At 41.8% G+C, this 25,431-nt stretch overlaps 1 protein-coding gene across 1 annotated transcript in view; it reads left to right on the forward strand.

Moving 5' to 3' along the window:
• The window catches only part of LOC124595322, a 109,203-nt gene extending 84,451 nt beyond the window's left edge, over nt 1–24,752 (forward strand). The window contains exon 2 of the mRNA XM_047134022.1: nt 23,533–24,752. Within this exon, the coding sequence (XP_046989978.1) occupies nt 23,558–24,016 (459 nt within the window). The 5' untranslated portion in view covers nt 23,533–23,557 and the 3' untranslated portion in view covers nt 24,017–24,752. The remainder of the gene's footprint in view (nt 1–23,532) is intronic.
• The last annotated feature ends 679 nt before the right edge of the window (nt 24,753–25,431 follow it).

A 25,431-nucleotide genomic window follows, 5' to 3' on the forward strand; every position in this document is an offset into this window, starting at 1 on the left:
TGTGGACTCCTTCTCCATATGCTGTTGTTGATCTGAGGCGTTTTCTAAGCAGCGAGATTAAATCTTCGTGAAGAGAGAGTGAGTTATCTTTAGAAACATGTTGCAAAGGTTGTAGAGTCGCCTTTCGGTGAAGGTAAGCCGGGGAAATGCTTGATGGTATTGGTAGCCAGCATGTAGGTGTGGCTCTCACTTGTACCACTAATGATTCTCATAAATGCACTGAAATCAACGTCAACCTCCTTCAGGTAAGCACAGCGTAGCCAAAATTGTGCGCAATATTCTGCTGCATTCTGCTGCAACAAAGTTTACTAATGCTCCGCGGAGAACTGATGTATCTGCTCCCCACTTACTACTTTTTGGCTTCCTCGCGAGGTTCATTCATATTTTTACCTTCTTAGGAGTGTTGGAAAGGCTTTTACAGTTTGTCAGTGTTCTCTTTAATATGACACCTAGGTATTTTGGCTTCTTCTATTTGACTATGCGAAGAAGGCCAAACTGTAGTTTGATATTTGCTGATGCAAGACAATTAGACAGTTTGGAAAGACACATTACTTGTTTGAAAACTTTAACCTCAGTTATCATGTGAGAAACCTGCTTGTCCACATGGCATAACAGAACTTTTGTCTGGTATTCGATCTAATACCATTCTTTGCAAGAGTTTATAAGCAGAACTAAGTAGAGATATTGGTCGAAACCGTTGTGCAGCTGTTCCTTCTTTCCCTGGATTTTGATAGCAATTACTTTAGGTCTCTTAAATTTTAATGGTAATGATGCTGTGCAAAGAATTCTGTTGAAAAGGCAAACCAGCGACTTTCACATTGTAAGACCATTGTTCACCAAAAATTCAGGACAGAGCCCATCTGCACCTGCTTCTTTTCTACATTTCGTATGGCTAAGGGCTGGCTCCAGTTCAGTGGTCATAAATGGAGAAGAGAATTCTGGGTTAGACTGTAGACTTTCTTCACCTCAGTCTGCAATGCATCGCTTGCTTTCACGTAATTAGTCCTTCCCTAATTAGGAGTGATATTTATTTAACCTTGAGCCTTAGGACTGAAATGGTGATGATCGCGTTTAGTAGCTACTAGATAATCAATTTTGCACTACACACTTAATGAGGGGAGGGCGTATGTAAGCAACCATACTTGAAATAATGTTCTGAAATAACAATCTGATGAGTGGACGGGTTGCTACCTATACTGATAATTTCATTGTAACTTGGAGAAGACTGGGGACTGGGAGCAAGTGCAACAAATGCAATTCATTAACTGCAGTAAGTCAGACTATCAGCATATACACTCACGCGATGTTAACATGTATCACACGCAACAATAAAGAACATTTACCAAGAAATACACAACAAGCATATTTATGACTAAACTGTATTACCCAGAAGTTACACTGTGCATTGTGGTGGCTAGTCGTTCGAGTATTCGTGTGAGCAACATTTCAGCTTATAAATAACGGTTTTACGTTGTTCACTGTACAGCAACTGAAATGAAAAGCAAGAGTTAACTGAATGTGTCACTGAAAAGTAAGCTTTATGGAATTAATATTTTATCTTCATCACACATGCTGAAAGAAACTGTTTTCACTGGAACTAGTTCACCACAGTGCATCTTCTGAATAGTGATTAATTCAGCATGTTACTCTTTGAAGTCACATTCGTTGACTCTTTCATAGTGTGTCACACATCGGTCACATGAAACTTATTTATTGTTTTCTAGCTGTGGCTGCACCTGCATATCAGTAATTTTGTTATGATGTGTTACAGCGAGAAGTAAGTGACTATACGTACAATAATATCAGCTACCCTCACGCGTCTGCCTGTTTGGACAAGCATAGCTTGTGATGTGTGCCCCACTGTTCCCCATCCCAAGCTGTCGCAATGCATGATGGGTTGGCATGCACAGTGTTGCTACCGAGCAGTGAGTACAGAGGGGCAATGGCAGGATACGCATCTATGCATCATGCTATTGAAGTAGCTATACATTATACAATGTGCACATTCGCAACAGATAGTGTGGAAATGTAATTCTGTCAGAGACAGCAAAGGACTTGGAAGAGCAGTTGAACGGAATGGACAGTGTCTTGGAAGGAGGATATAAGATGAACATCAACAAAAGTAAAACGAGGATAATGGAATGTAGTCGAATTAAGTAGGGTGATGCTGAGGGAATTAGATTACGAAATGAGACACTTAAAGTAGTAAAGGAGTTTTGCTATTTGGGGAGCAAAATAACTGATGATGGTCGAAGTAGAGAGGATATAAAATGTAGACTGGCAATCGCAAGGAAAGCGTTTCTGAAGAAGAGAAATTTGTTAACATCGAGTATAGATTTAAGTGTCAGAAAGTCGTTTCTGAAAGTATTTGTATGGAGCGTAGCCATGTATGGAAGTGAAACATGGACAATAAATAGTTTGGACAAGAAGAGAATAGAAGTTTTTGAAATGTGGTGCTACAGAAGAATGTTGAAGATTAGGTGGGTAGATCACGTAACTAATGAGGAGGTATTGAATAGGATTGGGGAGAAGAGAAGTTTGTGGCAAAATGGCTCTGAGCACTATGCGACTTAACTTCTGAGGTCATCAGTTGCCTAGAACTTAGAACTAATTAAACCTAACTAACCTAAGGACATCACACACATCCATGCCCGAGGCAGGATTCGAACCTGCGACCGCAGCGGTCACGCGGTTCCAGACTGAAGCGCCTTTAACCGCACGGCCACACCGGCCGGCGAAGTTTGTGGCACAACTTGACTAGAAGAGGGGATCGGTTGGTAGGACATGTCCTGAGGCATCAAGGGATCACAAATTTACGAGGGTCAGTCAAAAAGTAATGCCTCCTATTTTTTTTTCTACGTTTAATTGTCAGGAAATTTAAATGCAATTACATAGGTTGAAAACCACAACATTGAGGATCATTTTGTCATTTTTCAATGTAATCTCCGCCCATCTCTACAGTTTTGGTCCATCTTTGAACAAGGGCATGTATCCCAGCACGGTAAAAATCACAGCTCTGCTTCCTAAGCCATTGACGCACGGATGTTTTGACGGCCTCCTCATCTTCAAAATGAATCCCACGATGAGCTTCTTTTAGTGGCCCGAACAGATGGAAGTCTGGTGGTGCCAGGTCAGGGCTGTATGGGGGATGAGGCAAAACTTCCCATCCAATTTTGACAATCTCGTCAGAGGTGTGACGACTGGTGTGTGGTCTTGCATTGTCATGCAAAAGAAGAACATCTGCCATTGATTTTGTTGGGCGAACTCGCTGAAGACGTGCTTTAAGTTTGTTGAGGGTTGTGACGTATTGAACAGAATTTATTGTGCATCCCTGCTCCAAAAAATCAACCAGAATCACACCCTCTGTATCCCAGAAAACTGTTGCCATAACTTTCCCTGCCGATCGCACAGTTTTGAATTTTTTCTTCCTCGGCGAGCTTGTGTGACGCCACTCCATTGACTGCCTCTTTGATTCGGGTTCAAAAAAATGCACCCATGTTTCGTCCCCGGTCACAATTTTTTTCAGAAACTCATCTCCCTCCAAACGGAAGCGCTGCAAGTGTTGGGAGGCTATTGTTTTCCTTGCCTCTTTATTCTGATCGGTTAACATTCTTGGAACCCACCGTGCACAAACTTTTGAGTACCCCAATTGTTTAATAATCGAGATCACACTGCCTTTACTAAGAGAAATAATGCGACACACTTCATCTGCAGTCACCCGACGGTCACCACGAATGATGTCATCAACTTGCTGAATGTTGTGTGGAGTCACTGCACTCACCGGCCTGCCGCTCCGCTTTTCGTCAGTCAACGGTGTTTGCCCTTCAGCTTCCTTACAACGACGAACCCATCGTCTAACAGTGCTGACATCCACTGTCACAACACCATACACCTTCTTCAGTCTTTCATGAATGCGTATGGGCGTTTCACCTTCTGCATTCAAGAATTCAATCACACAACGCTGTCTCAAACGAACATCGATGTCGGCCATCTTACAAACTTCTGCTTTGCTGCCACCTGTTGACACAGAAAGTTACTACTGCAGTGGATTGCAGAAGAAGGTTTGAGGAATGGCGCCAAATTCAAATTTTTCACTTAACTTAATTTCTTTAAGTAGAAAAAAAATGGGAGGCATTACTTTTTGACCGACCCTCGTAGCATTGGAGGGCAGCGTGGAGGGTAAAAATCGTAGAGGGAGACCAAGAGATGAATACACAAGCAGATTCAGAAGGATGTAGGTTGCAGTAGGTACTGGGAGATGAAGGAGCTTGCACAGGATAGATTAGCATGGAGAGCTGCATCAAACCAGTCTCAGGACTGAAAACAACAACAACAGTGTGGATATATGGATTAAACGTACTGAAGATTGTATAAGCATTGCATTCATTACTTCCAATCGTTTCACGTAGCACATATCAGCCTATGAAATCATTTTCACAAATGTGATACAGATCAAAAGTCAAAGAGCAAGTAGCTTTCTCGAACCATAATCATTTTCCCTAATTCACGAAATATTCTTCAAATCAATAAGTATCTCGTACTACATACTTCCTAAAGTAGGCTACATTCTTTCTCACGGTTCAAGCTACCTCCATACAAGATTTCATTGACACCTGTTCAGGAGGGTAGTCGTGAAAATGTAACAGACAGAGATACTTTCACTTTTGTAATATTAGTACGAATAAAACTTTCTGTTACGATTTTTTTTTTCGTGATACGATTTTGATAAGATAAAAGTCTGTACGGCACCACAAGCTATGGTCAAGGTACCTGCCAAAACCCCATGAATATTCGTCTAGTTGTTTTGGAGATTTGCGTGTTGAAACAGACAATGGGACAGACGCGACGGTTTTAACAAAACTTTAAATAACGATACACTTTTTTTTCATGATCCAGTATTCTCGAACTAAGGCATATACGGAGCACCAAGCTAAGCTCAAGTTACTTGCGGAAACCCTACAAAAATTCGTCCAGTAGTTTTGGCGAAGCTTGTTCAAACAGACACGACAGTATGGCAGACTTATTTGTATAGAAGATGTAGATCCACTGCGTTTGTTAAATACTGAACATGTTAATTTTCTGGTACCAGCTTCTACTTTTATCACCGTGAGATGTTAATTGACTTCAGCACAGGGAACATAGCATCAGGATAAATTCACTACTTAGTGAATGAAACTCCAAGTGTATTACCAAATTATTTAAATAAAACCGCAAAGTTGAGAGAGCGTGGTTTTTACACCACCTCCAGTTAATTTCGCATGTAGCGTGTTGTCACCGAACTCAGGTTGCACAACACTTGTATAAAAGTACTTAAGATATGTAGTCACGTCTGTGAGCAGTTCTGTGCGTCTGTTCTAGATACTATGTAATTTCGACAGTAGCACATATCAACCAGTACAAACGTTTTCACAAATATGATAAAGATCAGAAGTCGAAGAGTACCGGTACATGATCCTTTTATCGTGATATTTGGTTCCATCCAACAGCTCATATTCCATGTAATTTGCTGCTTCCTTTATGTAGCTATCCAAACAACAATCCAATCAAAGTTTTGATGTCCATTTTATCTTTACTTCTTCTGGCTGTTAAGTCCCTGTAGAAATTTGGCTGGCGTATTCCATGGTGACGGCGTACTGCTGCCATATAATTGGCGACGCAACAATATTATTTTACATACAATAAACAAGAGGCTGTGTCCATGTCTGTTCACTAACAAGCACCCTTCACGACGTCACAAGAAGGCTCACGAAGAAACCAACTGAAAAGGCGGAATAGTCAGTCACTTGTTCTTTGTATGTCTATACTTTCCGTAACTGACGTACATTGCTGTTCTCCCTATAGTCTTTACTCCCGTGCAATTTACATTTATATTTTGACAATAACATTTACTTATTTTATACACAATATTATTTGCGTATCAAACATTTTTGCTATAAATAATATCTGAAACATAACAGCTAATGTAGCTAGATATTTACAATATTTGTCTCTAGGTGGCAGCACCGCACAGCACCGAACAGTTCGATCTGTGACATCCTGTTAGCTCTTAATGCTGCTGCTAGATGGTGTAGGCGTGCCCAAAGCTAATAGGGCTCTACATTGTGAAAGATGCTCCTGCTACTCACACATGAAGCCAACGCAATGAAATGAAAACTCATTTTTAGGATTTCGTAAAGGTGCTAGGAAATACGTGTTCCGTTACAAGTTTTTTCTTTACTTGCCGATTATTTGCTTTATCTGAAGCGATGCTGTGAAGACGGGTCGTGAGTCATGCCTGTGTTGCTCGGTAAGTAGGAGCACTGCCCGCGCTATGCGGTTCCAGGTTCGAGCCCCGGTGTGGTACGCCATTGTAATCATCCAGGAAATTCCGCAAATAGCGCACTCTCCGCTGCAGAGCGACAGATAGTTCTGGACACTCGTCCTGCTTGTACTCCCACTTTTTTATTTTATTTAGCTTATGGCATTTATGTACATTTCAGTATTGGATCACGTTATTCTACATTACATAAAATTACATATATTCACAGACAAGCATCTAGTCCTTGTATATATTCGATGGATTTTTGGGATGCCACGAGGAATTCTTCGAAGTCCCCACTCAACGCTCTAGCACTGCATTCTTCTCTGATGTGTTGGATGGTCTGCTTAGGCGCGCTGCAGTCACGTGCTGGCGAAGACAGCAGTCCCCATTTGAAGAGTGAGTCAGCACTTCCATGCCCAGCTCTTAATCGGTTCAGAGTTGACCAGATCTTTCGGAGCTGATCAAACCCAGGAACTGCCTCGGTAATAATTAGGTGGCAAGTTGTTGGGGCATTCTCTTCTCCAAGAGTTGATGTCAGACCCAGGGAGGCTGTCGACAGCAAGAGGAGGATGCCTCTTGGCACTCAGATCAGGTATATCGATGTGTACCGGTAGTTCAGGGTTTGCTTCGATCTTGTTGTATTCGCTGACCAAGGTTGCTTCTCGTCGTATTTTTGGGGGTGGTATAAGACTCAGGACAGGTAGCCATATGTTAGGGATAGACCTAACGGTTGCTGAAATAAAGCGCATGGTGTAGTTCGACATCGATTTTGTTCACATGACTACTGTTTAGCCATACTGGTGCACAGTACTCTGCTGCAGAGTATACCAGTCTCAGTGTAGACGTCCTCAGAGTTGTTGCCGATCAACGGCCCAGGTGGTTCCGCAGAGTTTATGGATGAGGTTGTTTCTTGTTCTCACCTTGGCAGCTGCTCTTGTAAGGTGCGGTGTAAATTGCAAGGTTCTGTCTAACGTGACCCCTAGGTACCTTAGCTCCTTGTTATGGCTGAGGTGCGTGTCGTCAAGATATACTTCCAGAGCTCTGTCGGATTCCCTGTTCTTGAGGTGGAAGCAAGCTACTTTGTGGCGTAAGGCCTAAGCCTCCATTTACGAAAGTATGCTGCCAGAGCAGACAGATCGGGTGACAGGGTTTCTTCCATTGTATGAAAATCGGTGTGCCTTGTTGCAATAGCCCAGTCATCAGCGTAGCCAAATTTCATACAAGCTGTTGCTGGCATATTAGAAAAGTGTAGGCTGAAAAGCAGTGGGGCTAATACTGAGCCTTGAGGTAAGCCATTTTGAAGAAATTTCTGGCTACTGACTTTTTTCCCCATGACGACCTGGAATCCTCTGTTACCAATCATGTTACCAATAAGCTTTGTCAATTTTTGACAGGGAATTATTTTCATCAGTTATAGAGTAGGCCTTGTCTCCATACAGTATCATAGGCTGCTGACAAGTCAATGAAGGCCGCAGATGTTTTTAATTTCTTTTGGAAACCCGTTTCAATATGTGTTGTAAAAGCCAGTACTTGGTCTGCACAGCTGCGGGTGGGACGAAAGCCGGCTTGTTCTACTGAGATGGCCGTTGAGTATTGTCTGGCCGATCCTGTTAAGTAGTACTCGTTCCAGAAGTTTGTACACCATGCTAAGCAGTGCTATGGACCAGTAGATTTGCCGAAGATTTCCCGGTTAACCTGGCTTTAGGAGGACAAAGTTCTTGGGGTATGTTTCCTGTCTGCAGTAGTGATGTGAAGAACTTTGCTAACCATATTTTGGTATATTTGCCAGACTTGATAAGAAACTCTGGGATGATGTCATCTGAGCCAGGGGCTTTACCTGGTTTTGTGTCCTTTAATGCTGCCGAGATCTCTTCGGGGGTAATGTCGCATGAATATTTATTGTCAACACTGGCTGTTGCTTTAAGCTTTCTAAGTTCACATTTAATGCGTATTGTTGTCTCTCGGTGGTTTATCCCTTTAGATGCTTTAAGAATGTGAAAAGCAATTTTGTTAGGTGTTGTGGGGTTTTCTTCTCGAGTGAAACGGCTGGCTCCTCCTAATTTTCGAAGCAGGGACCATGCTTTTCTGCTGGATACTTTAAAGTTCATAGCCTGAGTAGTTTCCATCCACTTCCGTCGTAGTGCAGTATCAAGGCTGTGTACGAGTTCTTAGCTGTTTCTCTGTCACCGCTGCTTTGGTAGTCATTATACAGTTCCTCACACTCTTTGCGGTCTCCTGCAGGTGTGTGCTTTTTTGCTGTACTGATGACTGCTCCCACAAATCTTTTATAACTATCAGCAGATTGACAGATCCATCCCAGGCATTTATCGAGGTCTTCAGAGTAAGCTTTCCAATCCGCATTTTGTAGGTTCCATCTCAGTCGAGGAGTTGAGGTTACCAATGGAATACTTGCGCCGATTTCTACTAGGACTGTACGGTGTTGACTGTAAGGGAAATTTGCCAGAACATTTCTGCTTGTGTTGACAAGCTGGTGATTTTCATCAGCTGTGACAAAGCATAGGTCTGGGTCATACTCTCGTTTCCAAGCTGCTGATCTGAAGGAACCACGATCTTTAGCATCGAAAATGAGGTGGATGTTGCTTTCTTCTGCCCAGTTTGCTAAGGCTTCACCATTTGTATCAGTTGTTCTGCATCGCCATTGCGTTTGGTGGCTATTAAACTCCCCTACTAAGACCGCGGGATGGCGGTGTGATTGGAGAACATCTGCTGGCCATACGGATCCTGGTCGTTTGTAATGTTACTTACGACCAGTTCACCTATTTTGATTATCACAGAGTGGATATTGTCATTTGTGGAAGTGGATAGCAGGTGAGCGTTCTCTGCTTTATTTTTGACGTATGTGGCTACTCCATAGGCATGGTGGTATGTTGCAGCAATGATATCGTATCCTGGTATTTTTCCTCTGGAGCGTAGTTGATCTTCATTATTTGTGTGGGTTTCCTGTAGGGCAACCACATCAATATTGTGCTTAGTCAATAACTTTTGAAGAATTTGGCATTTGGTTTTACGAATGCCCTCAATGTTCAATTGACATATTTTAATACTTGTTCCAAGTTTCCTAGATGCTTGGCCCTGAGAAGGGCTCTTGATGTGATTACGAGTCATTTCCTCTCGATTATGTACTTCTCGTATAGCCAGGAGGTTTAGAAAGATTGTCTGGCTGCCAATTTTGTTGCCTTCTTAGCACCACTCAGGGGTCACGTGTGGGGAAAATTTCAGGTTTACACCTACGGACGTGAAGAAACATCGACTCCCATTACGAAGTGAACTTCGCAGGTAATCAGAGATCAAATCTGTAAGGCGATTAAGTAAACTTCGTTCTCCGTTCACAGCTGTTCAGTAGCGGTACTCGCTTTGGGTACAGATATGTAAAACTGAAGAAATAGCAAAAAGGTGGGAATTTGAGGTGATGGGACCTGGATAAACTGAAAGAACCAGAGGCTGTAGAGAGCTTCATGGAGACCATTAGGGAACGATTGACAAGAATGGGGGAAAGAAATACAGTAGAAGAAGAATGGGTAGCTTGAGAGACGAAATAGTGAAGGTAGCAGAGGATCAATTAGGCAAAAAGACGAGGGCTAATAGAAATCCTCGGGTAACAGATGAGATACTGAATTCAATTGATGAAAGGAGAAAATGTAAAAATGCAGTAAATAAAGCAGGCAAAAAGGAATACAAAAGTCTCAAAAATGAGATCGATAGGAAGTGCAAAATGGCTAAGCAGGGATGGCTAGAGGACAAATGTAAGCATGTAGAGGCTTATCTCACTAGGGGTAAGACAAATACTGCCTACAGGAAAATTAAAGAGACCTTTGGAGAGAAGAGAACCACTTGCATGAATATCAAGAGCTCAGATGGATACCCAGTTCTAAGCAAAGAAGGGAAAGCAGAAAGGTGGAAGGAGTATATAGAGGGTCTATACAAGGACGATGTTCTTAAGGACAATATTATAGAAATGGAAGAGAATGTAGATGTAGATGAAATAGGAGATACGATACTGAGTGAAGATTTTAACAGAGCACTGAAAGACCTAAGTCGAAACAAGGCCCCAGGAGTAGACAACATTCCATTAGAACTACTGATAGCCTTGGGAGAACCAGCCCTGACAAACTCTGCCATCTGGTGAGCAAGATGTATGAGACAGACGAAATACCCTTAGACTTCAAGAATAATATAATAATTCCGATCCCAAAGAAGGCAGGTGTTGACAGATGGCAAAATTACCGAACTATCGGTTTAATAAGTCACGGCTGCAAAATACTAATGCGCATTCTTTACAGACGAATGGAAAAACTGGTAGAAGTCGACCTCGGGGAAGATCAGTTTGGATTCCGCAGAAATGTTGGAACACGTGAGGCAATATTGAACCTACGACTTATCTTATAAAATAGATTAAGGAAAGGCAAACCTACGTTTCTAGCATTTGTAGACTTATAGAAAGCTTTCGACAATGTTGACTGGAATTCTTTCAAATTCTAAAGATGGCAGGGGCAAAATACAGGGAACGAAAGGCTATTTACAATTTGTACAGAAACCAGATGGCAGTTATAAGAGTCGAGGGGCATGAAAGGGAAGCAAGGGTTGGGAAGGGAGTGAGACAGGGTTGTAGCCTGTCCCCGATGTTATTCAATCTGTATATTGAGCAAGCAGTAAAGGAAACAAAAGAAAAATTCGGAGTAGGTATTAAAATCCATGGAGAAGAAATAAAAACTTTGAGGTTCGCCGCTGACATTGTAATTCTGTCAGAGACAGCAAAGGACTTGGAAGAGCAATTGAAAGGAATTGACAGTGTCTTGAAAGGAGGATCTAAGATGAACATCAAAAAATGCAAAACGAGGATAATGGAATGTAGTCAAATTGAGTCGGGTGATGCTGAGGGAATTAGATTGGGAAATGAGACACCTCAAGTAGTAAAGGAGTTTAGCTATTGGGGGAGCAAAAAACTGATGATGGTCGAAGTAGAGAGGATATAAAATGTAGACTGGCAATCGCAAGGAAAGCGTTTCTGAAGAAGAGAAATTTGTTAACATCGAGTATAAATTTAAGTGTCAGGAAGTCGTTTCTGAAAGTATTTGTGTGGAGTGTAGCCATGTATAGAAGTGAAACATGGACGATAAAATAGTTTGGACAAGAAGAGAATAGAAGCTTTTGAAATGTGGTGCTACAGAAGTATGATGAAGATTAGATGGGTAGATCACATAAATAATGAGGATGTATTGAACAGATCTGGGGAGAAGAGGAGTTTGTGGCACAACTTGACTAGAAGATGGGATCGGTTGGTGGGACATGTTCTGAGGCATGAAGGAATCACCAATTTAGTATTGGAGGGCAGCGTAGAGGGTAAAAAATCGTAGAGGGAGACCAAAAGATGAATACACTAAGCAGATTCAGAAGGAAGTAGGTTGCAGTAGGTACTGGGAGATGAAGAACCTTGCACATGATAGAGTAGCATTGAGAGCTGCATCAAACCAGTCTCAGGACTGAAGACCACAACAACATGTAAAATATCAAGAAAATCAGCAGTTTTGTAGTTTAGTATATCAGGTGGTGATGTTTCGTAGTTAACTACATTGCAAGTCGGCTATCTGCAAGAGCAGATCGTAGCTGGCATGCACAGATGTCGGCGACGGACGCACGTGCAGTCAGCGCTGTGGCACGCGGCAATGTCGCACAGTTCCCGTGGCCAGGGCTGCATAGCAGACAGACTGCAGTCACGCGATCTTTTTTAGTAGCACACTAGCGTGCGCGGGCGTTTCGGATTGTCGGTTTTCCTCCCCGGCAAGTTTCTTCTACAGCAAATACGTTGATTCACATGCTGAAGCAGCGTGAACAATGGAGCTACAACTTTCTTCTGACGCTGACCCACTAAGACATAGAAGTATTTAATAGTACAGGTATGAAAGGACAGAGTAAGAAATCGGGCGGTAGCGACTATTCAAGTCCTTGGCGGGAGATACACAGTACCACTATTACCGATTTTCTTTCCATTTCCATTCGCTCACAGGGCGAGAGGAAAATGACTGTTGTGGCGTTCGCTGTGTTATTCTGTGGTTTGGTATTTAACTAATTTGTAAATGAAAATGATAATCTTATTTTATTACATTGAGTAATTACTAAATAATTTTTCTCCCGGCTAAAGAATTGGTCAAGTTGCTAAAGAACTCCAAGTTAACGTCGTGTTAAAGCGTTGTCTGTAAGTTGTGTAAGTGCCACTAAATCACAGTTCATACAACAGATTCTATACAACTATTGATTATGATGGAAATAGTTATCTTCAGCAAAATGATCATTAAAACCACCGAATGTCAGCCGCGCACAACACTGACGTATGTTACCAGAAACAATATTCTTCACAACTGGTGCGTAATTAATTTCGGCTCTATACATCCGCTAGAAAAGTTTGTTATAAGGATCGTGCTATGAGCACTGTTTTTAAAGAACCAATCTGATTCGAATCATTTTCATTAAAATGAGTTCGGGACCACCGGTGCACATTTATTTTTACACGTTTGTATTACGTCCGGCATTTATGTCTGCAGAGTTGCGTAATTTGAATTTGCCGCTGAGATAATTGTTAAGATGGCGGCAGACAATTGATAGAGACTTTCTATTGTTAGAGCAAATAAGTATTTTAAATGCTTATTAAACATTACTTTCGTATTGTGCACTATTTAGACTTCATCAAGCAAACACTTGATTTTTTTCTAAGGAAAACAGACAAAAACGCGATACAAATCGCTATCATCAATGGCTGCGCTCCTTGCAGCGGAAAGAAATAATTAACACAGATAATGCTTACTGAGAGAGGAATTAAAGTTACAAATAATTATTCACTCATATTTATAATAATAATGAACTCTATTCTCAAGTAATAATTAACAAATAATTACAATTTCTTAACAGACCTCAGTTTGCTATGCGTCCGCAACCTACAAAAGCCATCCAACAAAAGGTAAAAATAAAGGAAGACAAACGCAGATCATAAAAGGAATTTACAATTATCATTGTCTTTGTATGATACACATCGATATATCCAATTACATCATAGAATATTATATAAATAATTAATATTTATCATCTTTTTCACTATTTTTTTATATGTCGAATAGATAATGTTTATAACTGTTACAGGCATAATTTCCTCTCGTCGCACTGTAGCTAAAATTTATCTCGTGGATGTTACACTGTCTGTACACTGGCATGACAAAAGTCATGGAATAGCGGTGTAGACACATACAGGTGGCGGTAGTACCGCGTCCACAAGGTATAAAAGGGCGGAGCTGTCATTGTACTTAGGTGATATACCCTGAAGCGCCAAAGAAACTGGTATAAGCATGCGTATTCAAATACAGGCAGAATACGGCCTTGCGGTGGGCTACACCTATATAAAACAACAAGTGTCTGGCGCAGTTGTTATATCAGTTGCTGCTGCTACAATGCCAGGTTATCAAGATTTAAGTGAGTTTGAACGTGGTGTTATAATCGGCGCACGAGCGATGGGACACAGCATCTCCGAGGAAGCGATGAAGTGGAGATTTTCCCGTACGACCATTTCACGATTGTACCAGGAATGTCAGGAATCCGGTAAAACATCAAATCTCCGACGTCGCTGCGGTCGAAAAAATATCCTGCAAGAACGGGACAAACGATGACTGAAGAGAATGGTTCAACGTGACAGAAGTGCAACCCTTCCGCAAATTGCTGCAGATTTCTGTGCTGGACTATGAGCAAGTGTCAACGTGCGAACTATTGAGCGAAACATCATCGATATAGGCTTTCGGAGCCTAAGGCCCACTCGTGAACCCTTGATAAGTGCAGGACACAAAACTTTATGCCTCGTTTTAAACACAGCTGCTTGGTTCAGTGACCGTTTATAAATTAAAGGTGAAACAAATGAGCCCCTGGTCACAATTTTTAGTCTTGCTAACCACGTTTCAACACTTCTAAGAGTGCCTTCATCAGAATTTAAATGTTTGAAGTGGCCTATAACATAATAGAAAAGCAACTGGAATCACTCAATAGAGGAAAGTCCACTGGACCTGACGGGATACCAATTCGATTCTACACAGAGTACGCGAAAGAACTTGCCCCCCTTGTAACAGCCGTGTACCGCAAGTCTCTAGAGGAACGGAAGGTTCCAAATGATTGAAAAAGAGCACAGGTAGTCCCAGTCTTCAAGAAGGGCCGTCGAGCACATGCGCAAAACTATAGACCTATATCTCTGACGTCGATCTGTTGTAGAATTTTAGAACATGTTTTTTGCTCGAGTATCATGTCGTTTTTGGAAACCCAGAATCTACTATGTAGGAATCAACATGGATTCCGGAAACAGCGATCGTGTGAGACCCAACTCGCTTTATTTGTTCATGAGACCCAGAAAATGTTAGATACAGGCTCCCAGGTAGATGCTATTTTTCTTGACTTCCGGAAGGCGTTCGATACAGTTCCGCACTGTCGCCTGATAAACAAAGTAAGAGCCTACGGAATATCAGACCAGCCGTGTGGCTGGATTGAAGAGTTTTTAGCAAACTGAACACAGCATGTTGTTATCAATGGAGAGACGTCTACAGACGTTAAAGTAACATCTGGCGTGCCACAGGGGAGTGTTATGGGACCATTGCTTTTCACAATATATATAAATGACCTAGTAGATAGTGTCGGAAGTTCCATGCGGCTTTTCGCGGATGATGCTGTAGTATACAGAGAAGTTGCAGCATTAGAAAATTGGAGCGAAATGTAGGAAGATCTGCAGCGGATAGGCACTTGGTGCAGGGAGTGGCAACTGACCCTTAACATAGACAAATGTAATGTATTGCGAATACATAGAAAGAAGGATCCTTTATTGTATGATTATATGATAGCGGAACAAACACTGGTAGCAGTTACTTCTGTAAAATATCTGAGAGTATGCGTGCGGAACGATTTGAAGTGGAATGATCATATAAAATTAATTGTTGGTAAGGCGGGTACCAGGTTGAGATTCATTGGGAGAGTGCTTAGAAAATGTAGTCCATCAACAAAGGAGGTGGCTTACAAAACACTCGTTCGACCTATACTTGAGTAACGCTCATCAGTGTGGGATCCGTACCAGATCGGTTTGACGGAGGAGATAGAGAAGATCCAAAGAAGAGCGGCGCGTTTCGTCACAGGGTTATTTAGTAACCGTGATAGCGTTACGGAGATGTTTAATAAACTCAAGTGGCAGACTCTGCAAGAGAGGTGCTCTGCATCGCGGTGTAGCTTGCTCGCCAGGTTTCGAGAGGGTGCGTTTCTGGATGAGGTATCGAATATATTGCTTCCCCCTACTTATACCTCCCGAGGAGATCACGAATGTAAAATTAGAGAGATTAGAGCGCGCACGGAGGCTTTCCGACAGTCGTTCTTCCCGCGAACCATACGCGACTGGAACAGGAAAGGGAGGTAATGACAGTGGCACGTAAAGTGCCCTCCGCCACACACCGTTGGGTGGCTTGCGGAGTATAAATGTAGATGTAGAAACCACAAATTTATAGGAAAAGAAATTTTTTTTTTAAAAGTATAACTACTGATTAACAATACAAGACAGAGACAGTACTTACATGTCATGTATAAAATAAATAACAGGCCAGAAGGGCTTTAGTCACAACTTTTTTCAAAAAGAATGCAGGAAGGTGAGCCACGGTGGGCTGCTCATATCTGTAAAGCCACAGGTAGCAACGGACTGAGGCGCCCGCGTTAACAAGTGCGGGCAGGTGAACACGACACCAAGAGTGCCATCTGTTAGCCGTAAATAAAAGTAGGCTATATAACATTTAAAATATAGACAGATGAACGTTAAAATGAACAGTATTTAGTATTTGAATTCACACGTAAAGTTTTATATGACAACAGCAGACATGGTAACATTTTGCTAATGTAAAAGCATAGAAATACAGTTTGAAAACTGAAAACTGATAAACTGTACAAAAAGAAGCATTACTTACACGTCACGTATAAAATAAATATAAAGCGAAACAGCTTTTTTTGCTACTTGTAAGAAAGATCCCAAGTTCTTTAGACCTATCATTAAAAATCTCATTTCTGATAATGTTAAAAAGCTATATGCTAAAAAAAAGACCTTCTTAATGAAGAGGCATTTATGCCACATATTTTGATACTCGAAAACTAAGAAAAATGTTCAAATGTGTGTGAATTCCTAAGGGACCAAAATGCTGAGCTCATCGGCCCTAGACTTACACACTACTTAAATTAACTTATGTTAAGAACAACACACACACCCATGCCCGAAGGAGGAATCGAGCCTTCGGCGGGTGAGGCCGCGCAGTCCGAGACATGGCGCCTCAAACCGCGTGGCCACTCGGCGCGGCTCAAAAACTTACTTATCAAAACCTACAGGGTACTTCTCGTTCACCTACAATCATGAAATTATCAAGAAGTAATTTTCACAGTACAAGTAAAAGGAGAATCCGAAATTGTTAATTTGTAATTGCATCAAACGAAAATAAAAGATTGGTTGTGTCACTTTTTATCCGACCTCCAACTTGAAACTAAAACATTACCGAAAGTCCTAGAATCCCTGGGACCGATGTCTTCCCAGTATTATTATTGATAATAGGTGCAAATCGTCAATATCCTCGATTTCCGGAATGGATAAACCGTCTGTATACATTGTTAAGTTTGTACGGAATGGTAGAGTCCTACTCGCTTGTGGCCTGTTATACTTAAATTAATTTCCTTATCGTGTTTACTGTTTTGTGTGATTTTTACTCCGAGGTGTTTGTACTCTTCAGTATGTGTAATAGTTCTCATAACTCCTTCCAGTGTCAGATCTTTATTTGTTCCTCCTATTACCAAGTATTTAGTTTTATTCCTGTTGTACCGAACCCCCCCCCCCTCCTTTTTTCAGTTTTAATGACCAACAGTGTTCTTGCTGTCTATGCATGAATGCCTGACACGGACGTGGCACCCTGTGATTGAATTTACTCATTATGAGATTACTGAAGGGCGATCTGTTTTAGTTGTTAAAAACCACTCATAAAGCCAAGATCGCTCAAAATACTTTTTGTTGCTATGGGTACACGTCTTGAGATGAATGCAATTTAATTAATGTAATTAATAAGAATACACCAGACGCGTTTCGCCTTTATTGATAAAACGTTTTCCGTGGTTATTTTTTCTATACATACGTTTGTAAATTTTTTGTTCTTTTAGGTTAAAAACAGCATATTGTTTATTAAGTTGGTGTGCGAGTAACTTACGATGTTTCTTTACATATTCTGCTCCTTCCGTCCTTACTAGCAGCGGTCGACATTAAAAGATTTCATTCACATTGGCACCTGGCAGTTTTTGCGATTCTGTAGTATTTCTTGGGCTGCATTATTTACACTTTTGTGAACTGTTTCTCATTCGCACAAATGGAAACGTCGTGTGGCTAGGGCCTCCAGTCGGGTAGACCAGTCGCCTGATGCAAGTCTTTTGAGTTGACAGTGTTTATGTCTGTTCGTTTGTTTTCGTTCACGTTGTGAGTGTTGCCAACCTGTGAAACTACTTTTTTGTGTGTGTGAGAGTTAGTGAAAATTTGAGAAGTTGTCTTGTATGTTAGGTAGAGACATGAGAGAAATGGGGTGGGTTGACAATTCTTTTCTTCTTTTTTTTTGGGGGGGGGGGGGAGGAGGGGGAGGGGCAGCAGCAGTGGGCCTGGACGGTGATTACAGGCCAGAATCTGGGAGGATATGTTAGTGGCAAATGGAGCATGTGGTTATATGTCTGTATTTTATTTTATATTAAGTGGTCAATCAGTTTAAAGAGTGTGTGGTTTTGCCAGGCTGGTTTGATCATTTGTGAGTTGTTTCTTTTCTGTTTCGATATTTTGGAAGTGGCAGTTTTTTTTTTAAGGTGAGGAGTAGTTTTTTGTTGTTGTCTATCCTTATGATTTCCATGTCTGTGTCTCTGGCTGTAATTTTATGTTGGTGTTGGTGTAAGTGTTCAGCAAAAGTTGAATGATTTGTCCAATATTTCCATTCTCTTACACGTTCTTTCTATCTGGTGTCTAACATCCTCCTCATTTTAACCAATAGTTTTTATTGTTGTTGTGGTCTTCAGTCCACAGTCTGCTATGCTGCAGATCTCCATGCTACTCTGTCCTGTGCAAGCCTCTTCATTTCCGAATAACTACTACTACAACCTACGTCCTTCTGAATCTGCTTAACACATTCATCTCTTGGTCTCCGTCTACGATTTTTTTTAGCCGCCACTCTTGCCTCCAATACTAAAGTGGTGATCCCTTGATGCCTCAGAAAGTGTCGTACCAACCGATCCCTTCTTCTGGTCAAGTTGTACCACAAACTCCTCTTCTCCCCAGTTGTGTTCAGTACCTCCTCATTAGTTACGTGGTCCACCCACCTAATCTTCAGCGTTCTTCTACAGCACCACATTTCGAAAGCTTCTATTCTCTTCTTGTCTGTTTCACTTCCATAGATGGCTACACTCCATACAAATACTTTCAGAAAAGACTTCCTAACACTTAATTCTATACTCGATGCTAACATGTTTATGTTCTTCAGAATCGCTTTCCTTGCCATTGCCATCCTACATTTTATATCCTCTCTACTTCAACCATCATCAGTTATTTTGCTCCCAAATCGGAAAACTCATATACTATTTTAAGTGTCTCATTCCCTAATCTTCGATTAAATTCCATTATCCTCTTTTTGCTTTTGTTGATGTTAATCTTACATCCTGTCCGCCCCAGTAGCTGAGTGGTCAGCGTGTTGGATTGCCGTCCTCTGGGCCCGGGTTCGATTCCCGGCTGGGTCGGAGATTTTCTCCGCTCAGGGACTGGGTGTTGTGTTGTGTTCATCATCATTTCATCCCCATTCGGCGTGCAGGTCGCCCAATGTGGCGCCGAATGTAATAAGACCTGCGATATGGCGGCCGGACCTGCCCCGCGAGGGGCCTCCCGGCCAATGACGCCAAACGCTCATTTCCATCTTACATCCTCCCTTTAAAACACTGTCCATTCCGTTGAGCTGCTCTTCCAGGTCCTTTACTGTCTCTGACAGGATTACAATCTCATTGGCGAACCTTAAAGATTGTATCTCATCTCCATGGATCTTAATACCTACTCCAAATTTTTCTTTTGTTTCTTTTACTGCTTGCTCCGCATACAGATTGAATAACATTGGGGATAGGCTACAACCCTGCCTCACTCCTTTCCCAACCACTGCTTCCCTTTCGTGACCCTCGACTCTCTGGTTTCTTTACAGATTGAAAACAGCCTTTCGCTCCTCTTATCTTATCCCTGCTACCTTCAGAGCCTGAAAAAGAGCATTCCAGTCAACAATGTCAAAAGCTTCATCTAAGTGTACAAATGATGAAAACGTAGGTTTGTCTTTCCTAAACCTATTTTCTAAGATAAGTCGTAGGGTCAGTATTGGCTGGCGTGTACCAATATTTCTACAGAATCCAAACTGATCTTCCCCGAGGTCGGCTTCTACCAGTTTTTCCATTCGTTTGTAAAAAATTCTTGTTAGTATTTTGCAATCGTGCCTTATTAAACTGATAGTTCGCCAATCTCTGCTTTCTTTGGGATTGGAATTATTATATTCTTCTTGAAGTCTGAGGGTATTTCGCCTGTCTCATATATATCTTACGCAGCAGATGGAAGAGTTTTGTCATGGCTGGCTCTCCCAAGCCTGTCAGTAGTTCTAATGGAATGTTGTCTACTCCTGGGGGCTTGTTTCGACTTAGGTCTTTCAGTGCTCTGTCAAATTCTTCACGCAGTATCGTATCTCTAATTTCATCTTCCTCTACGTCCTCTTCCATTTCCATAAGATTGCCCTTAAGTACATTGCCCTTGTATAGACCCTGCATATACTCCTCCCGCTTTCCTGCATTGCCTTCTATGCTTAGGATAGGTTTCCTTTGTAACCATTAGTAACAGATTTTAACTGCTGCTACGGAAGATGGTCATGCAAACAAACGTAAAATACACTACTGGCCATTAAAATTGCTACACCAAGAAGAAATGCAGATGATAAACGGGTATTCATTGGACAAATATATTATACTAGAACTGACATGTGATTACATTTTCACGCAATTTGGGTGCATAGATCCTGAAAAATCAGTACTCTGAACAACCACCTTTGGCCGTAATAACGGTCTTGATACGCCTGGGCATTGAGTCAAACACAGCTTGGATGGCGTGTACAGGTACAGCTGCCCATGCAGCTTCAACACGATACCACAGTTCATCAAGAGTAATGACTGGCGCATTGTGACGATTCAGTTGCTCGGCCACCATCATTGACCAGACGTTTTCAATTGATGAGAGATCTGGAGAATGTGCTGGCCAGGGCACCAGTCGAACATTTTTTGTATCCAGAAAGGTCCGTACAGGACCTGCAACAAGCGATCGTGCATTATCCTGCTGAAATGTAGGGTTTCGCAGGGATCGAATGAAGGGGAGAGCCACGGGTCGTAACACATCTGAAATGTAACGTCCACTGTTCAACGTGCCGTCAATGAGAACGAGAGGTGACCGACATGTGTAACCAATGACACCCCTTACCATCACGCCGGGTGATACTCCAGTATGACGATGACGAATACACACTTCCAATGTGCGTTCACCGCGATGTCGCCATCACGGATAAGACCATCATGATGCTGTAAACAGAACCTGGATTCATCCCAAAAAATGACGTTTTGCCATTCGTGCACCCAGGTTCGTCGTTGAGTACACCATCGCAGGCGCTTCTGTCTGTGATGCTGCATCAAGGGTAACCGCAGCCATGGTCTCCGAGCTGATAGTCCATGCTGCTGCAAACGTCATCGAACTGTTCGTGCAGATGGTTGTTGTACGTTCCCATCTGTTGACTCGGGGATCGAGACGTGGCTGCACGATCCGTTACAGTCATGCGGATAAGATGCCTGTCATCTCGACTGCTAGCGATACGAGGCCGTTGGGATCCAGCACGGCGTTCCGTATTACCCTCCTGAACCCACCGATTCCATATTCTCCTAACAGTCATTGGATCTCGACCAACGCGAGCAGCAATGTCACGATACGATAAACAGCAATCGCGATAGGCTACAATCCGACCTTTATCAAAGTCGGAAACGTGAAGGTACGCATTTCTCCTCCTTACACGAGGCATCACAACCACGTTTCACCAGGCAACGCCGGTCAACTGCTGCTTGTGTATGAGAAATCGGTTGGAAACTTTCCTCATGTCAGCACGTTGTAGGTGTCGCCACCGGCGCCAAGCTTGTGTGAATGTTCTGAAAAGCTAATCATTTGCATATCACAGCATCTTCATCCTGTCGGTTAAATTTCGCGTCTGTAGCACATCTTCGTGGTGTAGCAATTTTAATGGCCAGTAGTGTATTTTTATTCGAGACAACCGGTTTCAACAGTCTTAGATGTTATCGTCAGGTCTTAAACTTTTTTTATAGTAAGACGTGTTCGTTTTACCCTTTGTATGAGGAGGAGGAGGAGGAGATTAGTGTTTAACGTCCCGTCGACAACGAGGTCATTAGAGACGGAGCGCAAGCTCGGGTGAGGGAAGGATGGGGAAGGATATCGGCCGTGCCCTTTCAAAGGAACCACCCCGGCATTTGCCTGAAGCGATTTAGGGAAATCACGGAAAGCTAAATCAGGATGGCCGGAGACGGGATTGAACCGTCGTCCTCCCGAATGCGAGTCCAGTGTGCTAACCACTGCGCCACCTCGCTCGGTCCTTTGTATGAGTTTCAGCGTAAAATGAACACGTTTTACTACCAAAAAAATGATTAAGACCTGAAGGTGACAGGTGAGACTGCTGAAACGGGTTGTGTTGAATGAAATATACCCTGTGCGGTCTTGGCTCTTGAGTGGTTCCCTGCCTTTGTGACAATACTTTTCGCGTAACGTTCTTGTACAGCAAAGTTTACTTATCCGGCACCACCTGTTCCGGATTTTTTATTAACAACCAAACCCAATTCAAAAGTAATCGCAGTGTGCATAACTATAATACTAAGGAGAAAGGATGATCTTCACTATTCAAGATTAAATCTAACTTTGGCACAGAAAGGGGTGAATTATACTGCCACTAAAGTCTTTGGTCACTTACCAAATAGTATCAAAAGTCTGACAGATAACCAACAAGTATTTAAGACGAAATTAAAAGAATTTCTGAATGACAACTCCTTCTACTCCATAGAGGAATTTTTAGATATAAATTAAAAAAAAAAGAAAAAACCAAACAAAATAATTATAAAAAATTAAAAAAAAGAAAAACAAAAAATAAAAAAGTTGTTATATTAACTTAATTATGTTGTTAAATTAACTTAATTATGTCATGTTGTAACCTCCCCACACGAAATAATTAAATAAATTTAAATATTAATAATGAATGTGATTCTAATTTAATGTAACCTCTCTACAGAAATTCATTCACATTTAACCTCCACACAAAATTTGTTTCCCATTAAATGTACCCACAAAATTCTTTTCTCATTTAATGTAAGCTGGAAACAGAAAAATTCCTAAACCTCGTAATAAAAAATAAATTCAGTAACCTGGTAAAATTTGGACGACAGCAGTGCTGTGTCATGGCCCTGTAAGATCATTCTGAATAAAAAAAGGAAAAAATTCTTACCTCAATAAAAACGGCGAATATATCTGCTCTTACAATAGCTCTTTTCCGGCACAGCTCTGTGCAATGCTGGCCTATACATTTGTTATTTATGAAAGGAAGCAAATGATTTTTCTTTTGCAACAATCGGAATGATCATGCATTAAAAAAAATATTAAATTCTTTAAATTGAAATGAATGCTTGATAGAAATTAGACAAAGATTATTATTAGGACATTTTTTTAAAAGATTTACATGTGAGTTTACATCATATTACTAGATTTGCGCGAGGCTGCTTTTTTACCTTATACAATAATACTCAGGCTCCGGCATCGCTGCACCGCGACCGGCCCAGCCAACATGATACACCAGACAGGCCTGACAAGCGCAGACAGGCGACTGCTCGCTAGTAACAACTTACTGCTACTGCTACACAGTTCGTACTGCAGTCAACACTGCTCTTTGGTCTCAGATTCTCTTATAGCTTACATATCGCAGGTAGCGCATACCTCTTACAATGTATTGGAAAATTTGACTCGTTCCACATCATAACGAAATATCGTATTCATGATCCATGGAAGTAGTATTAATGTAATCTAATCCGGTTCGCAGGTCCCTGTGATGGCGGTGTGACGCCATGCGGCACGTGCTGTGGCTGTGCGCTGTGCTGTTGTTGGCGGCCCTGCCGCGCCTCGGGAGCGCCGGCGTCGTCGCCCGCCTGACGGACGCGCCCGTCGGCGCCGACTGGCTGCCGCAGCCCGACGAGGAGCGCGACGAGGCTGACCGGCCGCGGCGCATCGTGCCCAAGTCGCTGTTCGTCGCGCCCGGCCGCCAGTCGCAGCCCTGCTCGCCGGGCTACCGCTCCGACGGCAAGGGCCGCTGCGTCAAGTTCCTCTGGGTCGACCGCAGCGTCCACCTCAGCTTCCTCATCAGCCAGCTCAACGGCCAGTTCGGCGGCGGCGGACCCGGCACCTCGGCGAGCAAGATCTCCGACGACATCAACAGGGTGGACCGCAGTCCGCTCAGGGTGACCCTCGGCATCGCCACTGAGACCATCACCACTCCCGATGCCAGTGTCGAGGGTGTCGCCGCTTGAAGCTCCGACTTATTCGGTGAACGATGTGTCGAACAGAACCCAGTGAAATAACTCACTGTTTTACAGTTGTCCACTAGTTTTACAGGCATCTCTTGTTGAGAGACGGTAACAATAATATTCTTCCAGCAGTAGTCACAAATTGCTGCTGAACTCTAGTCCACATTTAATTTATAGAGGACGACACTTTGACAGTGTTCGTGTGTATAGAAAAGAAAAGGTTAATGACCAGTCAAAAGTATTACAGACTGAATGCAATGATACAATCATGTCATACACTGTAAGGCACAATAGTTCCGGCTTTTAAATATATAGTCTTAGATAAATAATAATTTATATATATTAAACACAGATAGCTGACAGATAAAAAAGCGACTATCTATCAGAACATATAAAACATGGGAGAAAATGCAGTAGCATTCTTCTCGATAGTTCTAATTTCATCAGTATTGTCAATATGGTGCTTCTGTTTCTTAGGTCCACTAGTCAGTCGTTTCTCATCATTCAAGAGAGTGAAACCTGTTTTCTTACTGTATGGAACATATTCATTTCTTAGTAATTAAGTTTCTCTATTTTATAATGTGTTGTTATATTTAATTATGTTTTGAAGGTGAAATAAAAGTTTTCTTTATTATTTCTTAATCATAATAATTTACAAGCAGCTAAAATTTTTCTCTACATATGAATTTAAAATAAGAACTAAGTTGATAACAAAACAATAAAATTGTGTTTAAATCCATAACAGATTCCTTTGCCATTGTTTGTCTCCTTTATTAAGCTAAACAATATTCTCGTTTTTGGTGAACAAAATTTATTACTCCTTAAACAGTTTTGGGTTTCGTGCTCAGTAATCCATTGGTTTCCTTGAAGTTCGGTGCAATATGATCAAGGGAGTAGAAAGTGTCCCATGTAATAATATACTACCAGTTTTTGAATAACTCATTACTTTGAAAGTACTGATTGTGCAAAAGCGAGAACTAACAATAATGTGTCGTGCTCAACCGCGGTAGTGCAGTGGGATACTGCCCCTCAAAGATTTAGGCATTTTAATTGCATCATCACAATACATATAATCGCTAGTAAAATTCGTCGCAAATAATCCATCACAATTCTGGGAAGAATAGTGATATCCGCACTACAACACTAGAGGAAAAAAATTACTTTAATAACCCGTTATTTAAGCTGCCGCTGTCTCTCAAAGGAGCTCAGAATACACCAACAAAAACTTTTGATTATTTTCTCACTAACATGAAAATTGTCATATAGGTAGTAAAGCAATTCTTAAACGTAACTCCCAGTCATTTCTTCTGGACAAATCTTTCTGTCTCACTGACGATTTTTTTTGTTTCAGAAATGTAATGTGTAAAAAAAATTAGTTTTAAGTGCAGTTGCATGAGTAGGACTGAAAAATAACATGG

This window comes from Schistocerca americana, chromosome 2 (assembly GCF_021461395.2).
Source record: "Schistocerca americana isolate TAMUIC-IGC-003095 chromosome 2, iqSchAmer2.1, whole genome shotgun sequence".
NCBI lineage: Eukaryota > Metazoa > Arthropoda > Insecta > Orthoptera > Acrididae > Schistocerca > Schistocerca americana.